Genomic DNA, 18968 nt, shown 5'->3' with positions numbered 1-18968 from the left:
CTGAGAAATCCTGCTTTGTGAAACATCTCCTTTAACTAACCTATGACTGACTGCAGAATTTCTGCCTCCCTTAGTTACTGTTATGTCCATCCACTGATACGTCCATCTATACCACATGTACTAAAAGACTAAAAATGTCAATAGCGCAAATAAAAATTTAGAAACCCACATTTTAAAATGTTTTATTTTTTAAAAATAAACAAGCTTTCCAAGTAGTTAAGTACAGATGTTTGAGAATTGACGAAACAAGAATGTATGCTAATTTAAAGCAAAATTTTAAAAACAAAACCATCAAACCAAGGAACTTTCCTAACAACTAGGCGTTAAAGAAGGAGGTTTTCATGTCTGATGAGGAAGGTTGAGACATACGCTGCCCATTCAGATGAGCTAACGCTAAAGCCAACACTGGAGCAGTCCTTATAGAAAGTCTGTCTACTCGGCAACCATCTTTGCACTGCCGCTGAGCAGTTATTTCCAGTCAGACGAGACCAGAGGCCGTATTACAGAAACCTCAGTCTGAAATCTTATCTGGTTCATCACCATGACAACTTCAGTTACAACTGAATTTAGGACAGTAGCTAGTAGCTCATGAGATCTTTTACCAAACTTTTTTGAAACAATATGATTGTGTGAGTGCATTAATACAAAGATTTCAGTGCTGTGAACGTTGTGAGCCTTCCCATTCAGTCCATGAGTGAACTGTCTCCTCTTTAATGTCCCTGGTTTTAAACACAAATGTGAGCACTGAAAAGACCTGTTTAATCGGTCAAGCTAACTGCTAACTGGCTAGCTACGTAAAGCTAACATAGCTAGCTCACTGACCTTAACATTGTCCTGTAATGTTATTTATCATTAAATATCATATTAAAAGGGATGATATCAAGTACTGAATCCTAGATAAAGGTTATCTGCCCTTAGAGCCTGTTAATATTTCAGACATTTAGCTGTGAGTTCGGTCTCCTTCATGGCTTAATCCAAAACATTTTCAGCTTCAGGAAAAAAAAAAGCAGCACCACCCTCCAGATGTTCAAGATTGTGTATCTGAGTTTAATATGTATTAAGTATTAATATTAGATTAACGTTAATATCAATAATTCAGACTGCTTTAGTGCCACTGTTCTCACTGCACGTTTTTTCTGAGGAGTTGAGTCGAGTTTTCGCGTGGCGGAGGACGCGGCGCTCAGAGACGGTTCTGATTGGCTGAGAGGCATTATTTACCATAACGGTCAAACAGTTCCGTTAGCTAACAGTTCAGCGCAGCGTTCAGTGAGTGGACAGCGGCGTGTTATCAGACCGAAACTGAAGAACTGGGAGATGTTGTTCACGGCTCAACCCCTCCCAGCCCAGAGAGAGAGAGAGAGTGAGAGAGTGAGAGTCAGTGCAGCACGATGACACACACACATTCACACACTAGCCTGCATTAGTCTCTGAAAAGGATGCAGCCCAACCCGAAAACACTCCAGCTTCACCCGGGACACACCTGAGCGAGGTCGCTTCTCAGAGAAAATAACAAAGACAGCAAACAGAAGAGACGGAGCCGCGTCGGGGATCAGCTGTTTACTGGTCGTCACTGACATTAGACTTGCTGGGGAGACGCGAGGATGGGCCAGGAGGAGACGGGCTCCCCGTTAGCGAGCTTTACTTTCCGCTACGAAGGAGCACAGTCCGGTGTGTCTGCGAGCGGACATGTGAAATATTAGCGCTTTTTAGCCCGTGGAGGAGCTTTCGGTGCCCCTCATCTGTAACAGGGCGATGTTCTGCAGAGGGAATAAGTGCATAAGGGTAGTTTGAGCTTTTGGGCTGATCTCCCCCTCAGCGCCTCGGCCATGCTGCGGGCTTTAGCATCTGAGCTCTTCCCTACTTGAGGGGGCTCAGAAGTAGGCTAACACTTCACCACTATTTATAGCGGGTTATTCCGTCCTTGTCGTTTTGATTTTGACCTGGCTGACTGGGATGCTTATTCATGGGATTTTTTTTTTCGAAAACAAGAATATTTCAGAGGACCTTGCTGCACCTGTCGGGGTTTTAAATGTCCTTAGAAGCAGGTGTGACCGCCAAAGTTTATCATTTAAATGGATGAACAAGTAGCCTGCGAGTTCGCGCCAAACTACAGTCGCTATTGTCTCCTCTGAGTTTTTCCTCTGATCTCATTCGGCTTTTTTATGCCTCGTATGTCTGTTAGGACTCTTTCTCCTGCTGTGAAGGTAAGGCAGAACATCTCAGCATGTTCATAAGACTGAACTTCACCTCAGTCGTGGTATCAGGTCAGTTGTTAAGGCTCCTCGTTAGTGCGCTGCTGTGAACACTCATTTTTAGCCTGAGGTAAATCTGTGGAGCTGGTTTCTGTGCTGTGACTTCCAGTCATGGGAGGCAAGCAGGCGAAGAGCCCGGGGCAGGAGGCCGGGGGCAGTCCGCTCTCGGCGCCCTGGAAGAAGACCCCGACCAGAGAGAGAACCGAGCTGCTGGCCTCCTTCAGCCTGAAGCCAGGAGAAAGGCTGGGCCGAACCGGGACCCCTCCACCCCCATACCAGCGCAGGATAAGCATGATCCAGGACATGCTGCTGTTGGCCAAGCAGGGCAAACATGACGAGGCCACGGAGATGCTGAAGACCCTACGACAGGTATGCACGGCAGGGAGCACGCCTGGTCTACAGGAGTGGTAAACTTCAGTAGCGTATTGTACTGTCAAGCTAATGTCGAGACCAGTTTGTAGTTCATTCATTGTAGTTCATGCCGAGTGGTTCACGTATTCGGCGAAGTCCGGCTCGTGTTTCGAATCGCTTTATGTCAATAAACCAGTTGATCCGATTCACAGGTCCAACTGAATCGAACATTTTGTACCGTCTACACGGTAGTTCTGGTAAGGTTTGACTGGTCTGTTTTGTAGGGACTCTACACTTAGCTTTCTCAAAGCTGTGTAACACCTCATTGCACTTCTTACCTTTAGACAAGTCGTTCACATCCTTCATGCTTCATTGATGCTCGTGAATGAATCGTTCTTTTGAACCGGTTCATAAGTCAAATTGAATCAAACTTTGAGTGTCGTCTACAATGAAGGAGTAAATATCCATCCATCCATCCATCCATTTTCTAAGCCGCTTCTCCGTCAGGGTCGCGGGGGAGGAGTAAATATGTACATATAAAATTTGTATAATATGCATTGGCAAAGACAATATAATCTTATTCACATTTTCTGTCTGTAGACTCCCAATGGCTTCCTTTGAATTGGTCGGTTCAGTTCAAAACGTTCTTTGTAGCATCTACGCTGTTTACATTTGTTTTAAAGGCTTCAGAGATTCAATGCAAGTCTAACACCAATCCTTCACAATGTAACGTCACAACAATCATTACAAAATAAAAACCAGACGCTAAGATTTTAAGAATTCACTTACATTTTCTGTCTGTAGGCATTAGCTGGGACTTTTATGTCCTTTTAAACCTTTTTTGCTTTTATGCTTTGTCCATTAGACTCTGACTCCGTTACTGGGTAGAAGTAGATCAGACTGACTCGCTGAATTAAATCTCCTGCTTGACTTCAATCAATCAATGAGTCACTGAAGCAGAAGTTCAATTTATTGATAATGTATTGTTCAGAAGGAATCTGGTAAAATGAAGGGATCTCCCCATCTCTATCACATTTATTTCTGCATGTTCTCAGTGGAAGAGGTCACTTGAAGCCTGGACGGCCAGATGTGGGGAATGGTCAGAGTGAGGCAAGTTCTCAAACGTCTTCCCGGAGTTTTAAATCAGTTCCCACTTTGGTGTCAAAAACAGAATGGCATTATGCAGAGAGAGCTTGCATAATGCGGACTGGTGCCATATTGGCCAGAGTGAGTGGATATAATTTGTGTGGGACATCGTGGAAGCTTATAATGTGGCAGCTGCACGTCACTTGTCACAGATAGGTCACATCACAACTGAAACTAGCATGGAGACTGCACAGGGTATGGTCTTCTGCTATGAGTCCACATGCGTACTATACTAATGTGTCATCCCTCCATGTCTGTTGTCATGTGAGGATGCATATTTCACTTCCATCAGTGCTGCTGAGACAGATGCCCAGCGGCTGGTCTGTCCTGGGCTGCTGATGCAATTAGAAAGCCTGTGCGATTTATTACTGTGCTGTGAAGCCACTTGGCTACTCTGGACCTCGCAGTCCAGAGATGGAAGGATCAGGCAGGGAGTGAGTGCCTGAAGGGAGAGCCAGATTGGAGAGAAGACTATGCTGCTGTCCATACATGTCACTGACTATACATGATGAACTGAGTTTGGCAGTGCTGGAATGCTTAGAGGGATGATCAGGTTTGCGCAAATGTCTGTTTTATGATAATTCCTAGGGATGTGAATTCTGACTAATTGTGGTATTCAGCATGTGTAAGCATTTATGAATGGATGAACACCACATAACATAAGACATAACAATTTTAACACCATATTTTCCCCCTTGACTTTCTGTGATCTGCTACTTCAATATTAAAGATGACACAATAACACTTTTGAATCGGCTGATAACGATCTGATATCTTTTCTTTTAAAAACTACTTTCCTTTAAAGATATTTTCAATTGAATCATTTAAGTCGAGCATCGTAAAGATCCTATCATGCTCAGCTGCTCAAATGCTCTACTACTGCCCTGAAGGAAAGACCCAGCCAACAGCATCACATCACACAATGTGAATGTCTGATGCTTCAGAGTAGATTTTTCCAGGATTGGATCAGATTCCTTCTTTCTTTCCCAACATCTGATCCAGCATTTCATGCTGATGTCATTTCCATAATGTAGTGATTTCACAATTTGAATACTCCCCTCTGGATTGGTTAACCGCATATTCAGCTACCCATGTTACCATATGATAAAGAGTACTGATGTGTAGGCAAGAACTGAAAGATTAATCATTTTTATATCAAAACTGTAATAAAAAAATGCATTTTTCAAACTGCAATGCTGCAGTTTTTATTAAAGCCTATATTAACGTGTTGTCTTAACAAGTTTGTGCACCAGCTGTAGATGATTTAGAACCAGTGTGCATGGCAGTACAACAACACCACTTCCATATGGCATCTCAAGTATTTATCGGAAGTTGAATCATTAAGGGACCATTTTAAAGCTGTACATTTATGTTAAACTTTACAAATAAAACATGTTAAAACTTAAATTTACACTCAGAAATAAAGGTATGAAACTGTCACTGGAATGGCACAGGGGTACATCTCAGTACCTTTAGTCAGGGAACATAACTGAACCATAAACCATTGAAATACTATTTTCTAAGTTGTACTGACTGTAATGAACCTGCACAGTACCTTTATTTCTAATAGTGTAGGGTCTAAATTTCAATGTAGAATGTGGAATGTTTTTCACTTTCCATAAGGTAATTCGGTAATAAGGTAATAACTTTCCTTACGGCTTCCCTGAAGCCGTAAGACTACTAAATTGCAATTAGACGTCACCGCAATGGCACTTCATGTCCACTTATTTATCTCTGCTGCTGTACTGAATCAGTGCCTATCACCCCTACACCTGTCACTTTATACATGTCACTTTATACATTACCAGTATTAAGATGTACACCTTCTACCTCGTACTCATGCTGCTGTGGTTCATGCTGCTGTTATTTGCACCCCTTTATTTGCACCTTCTATTTATTGTTTATGTTACTTTGGGAGTTAACTGGACCGTGAGTACAATGTTTTGTTCCACCTCATGTACCACATGTGATGCGAATGACAATAAAGCCTTATCTTATCTTATGCTTTTTTGGAAATGATTACTGGACTTTAATTTATAGAAAATAATCACAGCTACAATGTCAGTCAGAAAATTCGCAATTAGGTGTTTTGCCTTAGTCGTGCTGCCCTACAGTAGGGCATTTGCTGCTGTTGTTATTGAGTACATGTATGCATTTTACATGTCATCTGTATCCATCATCTGCAGCATTTGGCTGACGCTCTTATCCAGAGCGACTTACAATTTGATCATTTTACACAGGGAGGCCAAGGCGTTAGTGTTAGGAGTCTTGCCCAAGGACTCTTATTGGTATAGTGTAGGGTGTTTGCCCAGGTGGGGATCGAACCCCAGTCTACAGTGTAGAAGGCAGAGGTGTTAACCACTACACTATCCAACCACATATGCCTTCAAACAAGACAGGTGATTAGATCGCCCTGTAGAGCAAAGCCAGCTGTGATCATCTGACCATGCAGCGATTTCCTCATTGTGTGGAAGCGGGATCAAAGCCTGATACTTAAAGGCTTTCCACATATATCTTGACAGAATGAATTGACTAATTCTGGCGGAACAGCACTGACAGCTTCAGGCATGTAGGCTATGTGCCATTTTCAGACATCCATTGAAATTAAGCAGGATTGAATTGCAGTGTATTAGTCTTCCAGGGTACAGCACATTTAATGAGAAAGGGAAAGAACACGAAACAGATTTTGAGACACCTCTGGTTACTTTATGTATCTCTTTGCTCAGAAACCATGAAAACAGACCTTGGATAGAATGGAGGTTGGTTAATTAAGACGCAGCCTTGTGGAGGGGCCACTGTAGAAAGAGGTTTACATAATGTGGTTTACATAATTGTGCACGGCTGACCGCTGTTTCAGCGAGGGAAGAGATTATTGCAGGAAGAATCCAATAACGAGGGAAACCCTTTACAGTCATCCGCTCTTGATTGCTCACCTCTCCGTTCTCAGAATAGAACTCTAAGTCTTTACGTGCCTTATGCATTTATATTTCATGTCACATGTCATCAAAAATGCATGCCATTTTCTCTAGACACAGTGCTGACTTTCTTCCCTTGCTTTTTTAATTTTCTGTTTCATTCCTAGCCGCTCTTCTTTCATCTTGGTGATGCAATTTAGCTCCGTGCCCAAAAAAAAAAACCCAACTCAGAACACTGAGTGACATTTGGACCATCTGTAATTGCTTGTCCCTCTACCTGCCCTGCTGCTTTGTAGATATAAAGGCCTTAGGATGGTAGATTAAATTCTCATTTAGTTTTGTCTATTTGCAGAACTGTATAATTGTACTGTAATACACATAAAATGTGTCACGACTATGCAGCGAGAAAGGAACATCCATTAGCAGAGTGACTCAGTTACGGTCAGTGTTCACGATGCAACACAAAATTGTTACAACACATTTTTCTGCCTGACACAGGTGAGAAATGGACATTTAGTTTGGCTAATGTCTCGTTTTCACATTCAGAAGGACATTTACACTGTATAATGCACAGCAGGCACTTTGTTCTCTGTTCTGTTACATAACAGAAAATCTTCTAATACCTTTGGACATTTAGTCTTTTTTACTCTTGATTCCACACCGACATTTTCTGTCTCACACAAGAACCTGCTTGTGGATCTTATAGTTTCCTGTTGATGAACATATGGATTTCTCTCTCTTCCCTTGATGAGCACAACATGTACAGATGCAGTGCAGATTGATCATGTAATTTAGAGTGCAGGTAATCTACACGGCTCTCAGTAGGTTTAGGGACTGGACAGTATTGTAGATTTCAGTTATGGCAGTAGGGTTGGGTGATTTATAAAAATATAATATCACCACACATTAATGATATAAATATACACATAAAATGAATAAAATACAGACATTTTAACACGGTAGCCCACCGTCACCAAACCATTCTACTTTTCTAGTAGTAAGCAATGCACGCACACACAATTTTCCAAACCGCTTATCGTTCTGGGAACCGCAATAAGCAATAGTACATTATTAAATATTGGTTTGAAATGCCAGTCAAATATAAATGTTTATGCAATGTTGATCACTTTTCATGATACCTCATCATAGTATTTTCACATATAGACACAATGCACTAGTAAGGCCACCCTTAAAAACTGGGTATGATCATTTTATTTAACATTTTATTTATTTGCAGCCTGTATGGCACTGAATCCAGCTAAATCAGGACTAATTATGCTCTGTTTGTAATAAAATATGCAGTTGGCCAGTATTCTGTAGGTATTGATGATATCCACGATGAAGTATGATCATATTGGCCACCTCTAGATGCCACTGATGACATTTATGATGGTTTTTAAAATGATCATGGTATTGTTAAAATATACTTAAAAGCACTAATACACAGTTCACACAAGGTATTATATGGATGCACTGTTATGGTAACTTCTCATTTACGCATCTGCTGGTGATGAAACATCAACATTTATACATTTTTGAGATTGGAGCTACCACCTTTATTTGCACAGAAAATATGATGTTAGTTTGAATAGGGTTACAAATGCATTAAAATGAATAAAATACAGACATTTTAACACGGTAGCCCACCGTCACCAAACCATTCTACTTTTCTAGTAGTAAGCAATGCACGCACACACACACACGCACACACAATTTTCCAAACCGCTTATCGTTCTGGGAACCGCAATAAGCAATAGTACATTATTAAATATTGGTTTGAAATGCCAGTCAAATATAAATGTTTATGCAATGTTGATCACTTTTAAGTGGTTATTTGGCAAAAATGATATGTTTACGATATAATAGTGCATCTAACGTTTATACTGATAAGACCCTTCATCCCTCGTATTCTTTAGAATGAAAAAATCAATGGATAATACATGTGAAAATCATCAGTGTTGCTACTGTTTCAGGAGTGGGCGATATGGCAAAAAATGTATAATTATTTTCATGATACCTGATACAGACAGAGTGGACTAGTAGTGCTACATTTAAAAACTGGCTCAAAACTCAAAAACTCTGGCTGCAATTATTTTTATTGAACATTTCACACCGTTTACTCTTTAGATAACTGTGTAAACGTGTTGTTCTGGTATGTGCTTTACAGGAAGAGTGTAGAAATGGGTTATTTCCTGACGTTTTTTTAGTTTGGCGGTCATACACAGTTATTGGAGTCATCAAAATGAATTCAAATTATTATACAAGAATAAATAAAAATGAAACAGTTCTAGGTGGGTTTTATACTGCAGCAAATCATAAAACTGGTAACTGCCCCATGTTGGTCATGGGCGTGGTCTGTTGTGCTGCTGTTGTACTGCTTAACTGCTCCTCCATGTTGTCTTTTTTCACTCTAGGATCTGGGAATGGAGTCCACATCTCTGGATGATGTTCTCTATCGCTACGCCAGCTTCCGGAACCTGGTGGACCCCATTACACATGACCTGATTATCAGTTTGGCCAGATACGTTCACTGCCCCAAGACGGTAGAGTGATTAGTTCCTTTACTCACAAATGTGATCATATCTCAGTGCACACAGTCCCGCACAAGCACACAGGGTCTTTGCCTTTTTCCTATCATGCCTGTGGTCCGTTAGGATAAGTTGTTTTGTTTTGTGTGTGCATGGTTGGGTCACTGCAGGCTGTAAGAGAGACAGGAAATGAATGGCACTTAGCTCAAGTAGACATTGAATACTAGGACAATAGAAGAGACTGTGCCTTTTTATTATCATAACAGATTTCAGAAGCCAGAAGCCATTCATGAGTTACTAGCAACAATAAAGAGAAAAGCATTCAGTTCCAGAGATATTGACAGGTGGGTGTAGGAGAGAAAGGGGGGATTAGAGGCAGACAGAATGAGCGACAGCTAAAGCCAGTGCCAGTGCTGCGCTCACGAATGAGTCACATTTTGAGACAGGTCAGCCCCCACAAGGAGACTCCTGCTGCTGCTGCTGCACTTAATGGAGCAAATTAAGCACAATAGCACACAGCAAAAACACCCAACTCAGCTTCTAGCACAAGCTGTTTTAACACCTGACTACGAAAAACAGCAGCCCTCAGCACAGCGAGGAGCCATAGCAATACCACTGCTATCATGCAATCAGTGGATTGTCTTTTCCCCTCACATTATCCATGGCAACATTCGACTTAAGACCACTGAACATCAGGGAGAGAAACAGGGGGACAACATATCAGATTTGAAAGTGCAGAATGTCTGCTTTCATTTGAAGCTGTGCACATCAAGATTGGGAACATCATGTAGTAATTTCATCCCTTTTTATACATAATCCTTCTTTTTGGGGGGGATCATATGTAACGGAATGGTTGGCTGCTAGTTAACAACAACAAAAATAACAACAATAACATTAATAATAATAATTAGTTTAATTAATAATTAGTGCCTTTTTACAGTCAAAGCTTACAAAATACAAGAAGCAACAGCAAAAACAATTGGTATTAAATAGTCAACCCAAAGTAAAGGCATTCAAAAACAAACTGCATCGTATCATATATATTATTTAATATATCGTTAAACTCTATATGTCATATATTTTAAAAAGCTATATCAACAGTCATGAGAAAAGAATGAAAAGAATGACAGAGGGAGGTTTTAAAGGAGAATCCCATTAATGTTTCAAAGATCTGCTTAATTAAATTGTTTGGATGTAAATAAAATGACCGAGTGGTTTGATATGAAGTGCTTTGTTCTAGAGAAGCTTAACGAGGCAGAATTGTTCACAGTGGACATCTGAAGAGTTTAATGCAACTAAAAGCTTCCTCACAAAGCATAATGAATAAGCTGTCTGATGTCTGACATAGTTTGTGTAAGGCCAAAAAGTCCTCAAAGAAAATGTACCTCTATTTTATTTAGTGTGTTTCTCTAGAATTAACCATTTTCAGATCAGAACACTCTGAATGACTTTAAGTCTCAGTGATTAAATCAGAGATGCAGAAAAGTAAAAAAATCAGTAGTATTTAAGTTTTGGCATTGAAGGAGGAGAGCAAGCTAAATTTTTCTGCACTAAATGGTGACCTGTCTAAATTTAAGGACTGCTAGAAGCCAGAAAACCTGAGAGCATGGAGAGAGAAGGTGAGCTTATAGGGTGTTAGATTGGAAGGAGTTTCAGGCATGTTCCTCCCCCAAACTTCAGTTATAACATAACTACATAAAAATTGAGTTGATGTGAGCAAATTTCTTTAAAATGAGTCAACAAAATCTTAACGTGTTTGAGAGCATGTTGTTTTGAACGGAATGCCAGTGAGACTTATATTAGCTGAGCTGAGCTGAGATGAAAGCATGGGCTAGAGGTTCTGCGTCTCTTTTAGCACAGGGTAAAGCCATGCAATATTACAGAGAAGATCTGACATGATGCAAAGCACTAGTAAGTCTCAGCGGTACCAGAATAAGAAAGTGGTTTTTATTGATCATGTGACTACTGATGGCATAAACAGGATTAATTCTGAAGTGCACAAAACCACACTGAGCAGATTTTTATTTACTGAAGACAAAACTGAAAGCTAGAAGCTCCCCAAACAAGCACTGAACTGGAAATGATGGGTTTACAGGCCTGGCAGTGTATCACTTGAGATGGATGGTACTGTAACACTCAGACAGGGTTGTTAGATGCAAATGCAGAGAGTCTTTTGATAAACAAAATCCCTAGAGCCAAATCATAGAACCAACAGGCAAAGAGTCAAGGAAAACCAGGAAAGACCAAAACACAGTGAAAGCAGCACAATAGTGGCATAGCAAGTGGCAATACCTCACAAGGAGGCAGCCTGAGAGTCTGGGTTATAAAGGGTTGCTGATGAGTAGATTGTAGGCAGGTGTGTGAGTGTGGGAGGAGTCAGCCTCTCAATACTCCAGAGAAGCTGATCTCTGGATGGAGGAATGGCCAGTAGGCGTGACAGGTAACCAGCATATAATGATGGATATGGGTCTGTAGATTTCAGGCCTTCATTGATTGCAAAGGATTTGTAACTAAAAATTGTAAATTTTTTAACAAGATGAATTTGTTGTCCCCTGAAATGGCAGACCTTGTGTAAAAATGACTTTGGTTCATATATTGAATCAATATAGTATAAAAAGATTAAAAATAAAGCAGGCATTTTGGTCTTTAACTTCCGAGTTATTGATTATTAAACAAGAACAAATGTGGTGCAGTTCCTTTCTGTTACATAGCAGTGTGTGTGTGTGTGTGTGTGTGTGTCAGTATTTACATCATAATATCCTTCATTCTTGATGACTTGTAGATTATGTTTGGAAATATTATGATTGCCATAAAAAAAGACATCAGTGTGACAGAAGTGGTGGCAGACATTGTGCAAGGCAGAAACAGAGTCTGTGCAGTGTTCTGGCTGGAATAGAGCCGCAGTGCTGACGCTCAGGCCTGTCTGCTGTACTGCTGGAGCCGTGACAGCGTCCTGTGTGTACAATAACATTGCCAGGGGACCCGCTGTCTGTCTGCAGGGGATGCTGACCAGCCATGTGTTACAGTCACCCTCGCTGCTAGCGGCAAACACTGCCACTCTAATGCCTGTGCCCTAGTGCTACCCACTGCTCTAGATTCAGTTTTAACCTTTGTAGAGGTCAGTCCATAGAAAAATAGTAACCCACACGAGCAGTATCGATTTAGAAACTGATCCCTTTTATCGACACACAGGATTTTCAATCCAGGCTGCCTGCTCTGTGTAACGTTTGCTACAGGAAGGTACAGTACATGTTGTATTTCAGCTGAAAAGCTGAAAGTCAATCAAAAAGGTTAGCTTGAATGTCATGGAATGATGTTCCTGAGCTTAATGTGGTTATTGTAGATGGATTTATTCACTTTAACAGATACAGGCATAAAAATATGCTCTTAAAAGTATAAACATATAAGTATAAAATAAAGTTAATCATAATAACTATGGCCATTCTTTGTGTCGCCGCAAAGAATGTGACGTAAGCCCTTGCAGGAACACCAAGCAGCCATGGAGGTGTAAAGCCTGAGCACCGAGTGAGTTGAGACAGACCAGTCTGTAGTAGTAACTGATTTAGGAATGACTGGTGAATGGACTCTTCTCACTCACACACACAGTTTTATTACAGGAGAAATTTATAGTACTCTGTAAAAGTCAGAGACCACCCTATATTCATCCATCCATCCATCCATTTTCTAAGCTGCTTCTCCGTCAGGGTTGCGCGGGGGTGCTGGAGCAGTCTTCAGGTGGAAGGCAGGATACACCCTGGATGGGCCGCCAGTCCATCGCAGGGCAGACAGACAAACACAGACAGTCACTCACACACTCACACCTAGGGGCAATTTAGCATGTCCAGTTGGCCTGACTGCATGTCTTTGGACTGTGGGAGGAAACCGGAGAACCCAGAGGAAACCCACACAGACACAGGGAGAACATGCAAACTCCACACAGAGAGGACCCCGGTAGCCCGGCCAGGGAATCAAACCCAGGCCCTCCTTGCTGTGAGGCGACAGCGCTACCCACCATGCCACTGTGCCACCCCACCCTATATTCAAAATATATTAAATACATTAAATAGTTATTAAATACAAGTTGTGAATTCATCAGTAGATTAGATTTAATCTGTTTGCATAAGGAAGAAAGAAAACCGGAGTTCCCAAAACTTGGGTTTAGAGTATAAAGGCATAGAGAAAATGGGACTGCTAGCAAGACGTGGTAGACCACCAGAACGGTCATCATCAGATAAACAGTAGTTAAAGTTTTATCTTTGAGAGATTTATGAGATCTTTGAAGGCTACACTTTTGTTTCAGGTCTGAAAAAATCAACAAGGATTTCTGTTCATCCGTCTTTTGTGAGAAGACAACTCAATGCTATGGATCTGAAAGGGTGTGTAGCTGTCAAGAAGCTGTTACTGAGAAAAAAGAAGCTGTAATAAAGCCAAAGAGTGGACACACTAAATACTTCATATTTCAATTTTAATAATGCATTGGCTTGTTGAGGCTTATGTTGTATTTTGTTTTTGTCTGATGCTGAAAAATGATTAACTTGTGCTTAATGGCTGTTTTTCTCTAGAAATGAAAGAAAGGAGTGTTGATCTCATTTGCAAAGTCCTGTATTGGAGTTATATTTTTAACCACTGATTTTAGGATTCATTCAACAGACGGTGATTCATTTTGTCATTAATGGCACGTCATGACTGTGTTGATAGATGTGTAACCCTTTCCATGTGATATCCAGTATTGTGTGGATCCAGAGCACTACTGACATGGAATCCAACCTCCGAGCTCCCATTTCAAATTCACGCCCAGGCCACTAAATGTGAATGACATAGCTGCCCTGAAAATGACCGCTATGTCAATTATGTGTTTTGCCAAAATGGCTCTGTTACACAGTGATGAATATAACTGAGAGGCGCTAAATGCAAGGTTTTTTTGTATTTTCAGGCACACATTAATCCATGACATAATAGTAGGGGTCAAAACCAATAAGATTTCATGTTCTCCCATGCGTAATTCCAATAAGAAATTCTTTTGAATTTGAACAACTTTATGAAGTTATCTATTTTCCTCATGTCTCTTCAGTTAAGAAATATTAGGTTGAATGAGGGGAAGAATTATGAATCAGCAGAGAAATGAATCGCCATGCAGCTCCACAGTCTGTAAAATACATTATGTACACCTGCATCTTATCTTTCACACACACACACACACACACACACGCGCGCACAGCCACCATTGCTTGTCTGAGCAACTCTAATGGCTGTGCCAAAATGAGTCAGAAATAGCGAGTCTGTCTGTATTGCTGTGCTCTCCTGTCACTACGGTCGTCAGCAAAATTTGTTTTTTTTTCTCTCCTGCCTTCCGCTGTAGTCTTAAACCAGACAACATTAAAAGGACACCCCTGCCGAAATGACAATTTTTAGCATTGATATATCTGTTGTGAACACAATTTTTCATCTCTTACAGCAGTGACAAAGTAATCTCTAGAGAGATTTCCTACTTTGGAAACTGGGAAAAGTTCTTTCTGATGATGTGAAAAAGTGGGAATTTTGAAGGGAAATATGTGGCATAATTAAGTTTATAAATTGTTTTTGATGTACTGTCAGAAAGAAAGGTACTGTATGACAATGTTTTAGAACAGAAAAATAAACTGAAAAAAGCAACACAGAGTATGTGGAGTCAGTACAACATTAAACGGATAATTGTGTTGGAATATGTTTCCTAACTAAAGGTACTGAAGATGTACACTTGATGGTACCATTCCAGTGACCGTTTAGCACCTTTTTTCAGAGTGTGGTATCATATGACAGATTATATTACGTGCTAATGTTTTATGTTGGTATAACCCTTAAACCTCTTGGGTCTGTTGCGTAACTGGCACCTCTTTTTGTCCACCATCCCTCCCCCCTTTATCTTTTCTGTCTGGGTCAGGAAGGGGACTCACTGGGGGCCATGGAGAAGGTGTGCCGGCAGCTAACCTACCACCTGAGCCCACACTCACAGTGGAAACGACAGGGCCTGCTGAAGAGGAAGCCACAGGCCTGGTAAGCAGGGCAGACAGCACAGAGGAGAAGGAGGAGGGTGAGGGTGGGTGTCATGTGGAAGCAGCAAGGACATCTGCTCTATCTCCTACCTCAGTGACACAACAGGCTTCTCTCTCTCTCACTCTCTCCTACCTTCATCACACTTTCTCTCTTAAGCCGACTGCAAACTGTGCGATAACACCAGCTTTATAAGTTTATTGCACGTCACACTGTGCAAGATGATGCCACTAAAATCTTGGCCAAATCATTATGGCAATAAAATTCAGGGGCAGACTGGCCGATATCATTTATGTTCACGCGTGCCTGCCAGATTATACAAAAAAGGTAAAGGGACCTACAAAATGACCTGCAAAAAAATGACCATCACTATCGCTACTGCCATCCTGGTTTTGTGTTGAAGTTGAGAAGCAAATCTGATGGAGAGCTGACACTACGGGAAATTAAGTTTCTGTGCAAAGCTGAACTTTAACATTTCATTACAGACAGTTCCCAGTTTTGCAATGACATTTTAAATTATCATAAAAAATGTTAGCACAACTGGTTAACACTAGCTAACATTGTTGTAACGTTAGCCTCAGAACTACACTTCACTAACTAGTAGGGACTGCACAAATATTAATTTTTACTAATCAACCAGTTGTCATTACCATTTATTTAAATTGTTGTATTTCAGTAAGTTTCAGCCCACAGAAGTATACAGACTGTCGGATGTAAGATGGAAACTGCACGATAAAAACCACAGTTTTTAAAATCTAACCTCTCACAGAAAATTTAATCTGGCTTTAGCTATCCGCCCATCTGTGCAACATTTTATTGCTGATGAGTAACAATCTTTAGATGCAAAAAAGCCTTTCAAAACGAGATATACGCCTAGTTGCTAAACCGGGAAACATTCACGCTGTTCCAATTTAATAAGCTGTTCCTGAGTTTTGCTTGAAGCCGTAGAAAACAAGTAAACCAGATATCCTTGTGTGTTTGTCGCCTCAATTTATTCCACTCAATTTAACACAAGTTTGGTTTTGTTAGGGGTTGTGTTAAACGTTTGGTGGCTAGTTATTTTGCCTGTCAGTGAAATGGCTCTTTCCTATCAGAGATGGCCTCTTAGGTTGTGCTCACCACCCTGTATCTTAGCATGGCTTAATTGGTTTCCTTTCATCTTGTATGTCCTTGCAAATAAAGTATCTTGTTTTTTGTCTAGCAGCAAAACTGTTTTCTGTTCTTTCCATTTGCCTCTTCACTGCACCTTTGCTACCACTAGCCATCTGCTGCTCACAGTGCTGGCTAGTAGATTTATCGACTAGCTGAGTAGTTCATGTCAATGCCTGCTAACTAGCTAGTGTATCTAGCTGGCCAACTTGTTAGATATATCATATCAAATCAAATCAAATCAAATCAAATTTATTTGTTGTCACAAAGCAGCTTTACAGAATTTCAGAAAAGACAAAGTTTTAACAGGAGTGTAAAAATGTAACCCCCCCCCCCAGTGGGCTAATATTACTAATATTAATAGCAGTAATATTGGTATTAGGAATAGCTAGGAGTCCATGAGAATATCAGTGTAGGGTGGGCAGCTAGTCTAAGGCAGGTGGTGGCAGCTGGTCTGAAGTGGGTAGCAGGAGGGCTCGGCAGTCGGTCGTCCTTCAGTGTCCGGCCGGACATGTGGGTGATTGTAAACTCGGAAATAAAGCAGGGAGATGGAATTAGTTTTATTCTATCCGTTTGTACATAAACAGGGAATGTAAACATTTCCAGAGTGGCTAACGACTCCGGCAGATCTGACTATGACAGCTTAGCTAAAAGGAGAGAACCAGAAGGACACACAGACACGGCAGCACTCTGAAACAGTTCGGCATCTCTCCGCTCCACCGTCCACAAACTTGAGTGACCGTGTGCGAGCAGCAGGACGACAGCACCCGTGTCTCAGTTTACTATAATTCCCTGTGTCCATGGACCCCTGGATCTGCTGCCTTTATCTAGGGGGGAACATCAGCTACCAAAAGCTAAACTGAACAAGTGAGTTTTCAGCCTAGTCTTAAAGATTGAGACTGTGTCTGAGTCCCGAACAGTTTCTGGAAGATCATTCCAGAGTTTGGGGGCTTTATAAGAAAAAGCTCTTCCCCCAGCTGAAACCTTCTGAATTCTGGGGACTATTAATAAGCCAGCACTCTGTGATCTGAGTGGTCGTGATGGCTCATAACAAGGCTCAAAACAAGGTCTTGTAAGTACTCGGGAGCAAGACCATGTAGGGCTTTATAAGTCAATAAAAGGATTTTATAATCAATACGGAATTTAATAGGCAGCCAATGAAGTGATGATAGCACTGGACTAATATGGTGAAGTTTTAGTGAGGACCCTGGCTGCGGCGTTTTGGACTAGTTGGAGTTTGTTTAAATTCCTGCTTGTGCATCCTGACAGTAGTGCGTTACAGTAGTCTAGCCTAGAAGTAATAAAAGCGTGTACTAGTGTTTCCTCATCAGGCAGGGACAGGGCATTTCTTATCTTGGCAATATTGCGAAGATGTAGAAAAGCTGTCCTAGTGATGCTGCCTATGTGTTGATCGAATGATGAATCTGAATCAATTATAACGCCAAGATTTTTTGCTGCTGAGCCAGGTGTGGCTGGAAAGTTGAAAGAAGAAGATCATTAGTTATCTTAACTAGAGCCGTCTCAATGCTGTGGTGTGGCCTGAATCCAGATTGAAATTTTTCATATATATGGTTCTTGTGTAGATATTAACTAAGTTGTTGGGCCACAGCTTTTTCTAAGAACTTTGATGTAAATGGTAAGTTAGAAACAGGCCTGTAATTAGACAAAACGGCAACATCAAGATTTGGTTTCTTGATCAGGGGTTTGATAACTGCTAGTTTAAAAGCTTTGGGTACATGGCCCAGACTAAGGGACGAGTTTACTATAGTTGAAATAGGGTTTATAATAACTGGCAGTACTTCTTTGAGTAATTTTGAGGGAATTGCATCGAGTATGCAGGTTGTGGGTTAAAAGTTTCCAGGCTTTTTTCTACAGCTGTGTTTTGTTCTGTATCAGTCAAGTCAGATGACAGCCAAGCTGGATTTGAATTTGATACTGTGGGTTGAATTTGTTGTCTAATATTTTCAATTTTATTATTAAAGAAGTCCATAAAAACTTCACTGGTGAGAGTTGCTGGAATTTCTGGTTCAGTACCTGCCTGATTTTTTGTGATTCGGGAAATCACATTAAACAGTGCTCTAGGATTATACTTATTATTCTCGATCAGCGAGGCCAGATATGCTGAGCGAGCTTCAGTGAGGGCATTTCTATACTCTATAAGGCTGTCCTTCCAGGCAGAGTGGCACACTTCCAGCTTGGTTTGTCGCCATTTCCGCTCTAGTTTCCGAACTGTTTGTTTTAAGGTCCGGGTTTTATCGTTGTACCACAGGGCGAGCTTTTTCTGCCTTATTCTTTTTATTTTAAGTGTGGCCACATTTTCTAAAGTGGATCGTAAGGTATTTTCTAAATAATCGATTAATAAATCTAGTTCCATTGGGTCTGATGCAGTGGAGACTGGCGTTGATAGTTCTGGGAGATTTCCTATAAATTGTAGGGCAGTAGAAGGTTTTATTGAGCGCTTTGTTGAATAACGAGGGGACGTATATATATTATGGCTAAGTCGTAGCTCATATGAAATTAGGTAATGGTCGGAGATTGCTGTGGTTTGCGGTAGGATATTAAGCTTGTCTATGTTAAGACCTAGTGTCAAAACTAAA

At 40.9% G+C, this 18968-nt stretch overlaps 1 protein-coding gene across 1 annotated transcript in view; it reads left to right on the top strand.

Annotated features, from left to right (window-relative positions):
- The first annotated feature begins 1268 nt into the window (after nt 1-1268).
- Nucleotides 1269-18968, top strand: part of lrrc75a (leucine rich repeat containing 75A) — a 41350-nt gene continuing 23650 nt past the window's right edge. The window contains exons 1-3 of the mRNA XM_017694867.2: nt 1269-2621; nt 9079-9207; nt 15113-15225. Coding sequence (XP_017550356.1) covers nt 2364-2621; nt 9079-9207; nt 15113-15225 — 500 coding nt within the window. The 5' untranslated portion in view covers nt 1269-2363. The remainder of the gene's footprint in view (nt 2622-9078; nt 9208-15112; nt 15226-18968) is intronic.

This window comes from Pygocentrus nattereri, chromosome 17 (assembly GCF_015220715.1).
Source record: "Pygocentrus nattereri isolate fPygNat1 chromosome 17, fPygNat1.pri, whole genome shotgun sequence".
NCBI classification, from domain to species: domain Eukaryota; kingdom Metazoa; phylum Chordata; class Actinopteri; order Characiformes; family Serrasalmidae; genus Pygocentrus; species Pygocentrus nattereri.
The sequence above is the reverse complement of the archived record's forward strand: the minus strand, read 5'-3'. Positions and strand labels throughout refer to the sequence as shown.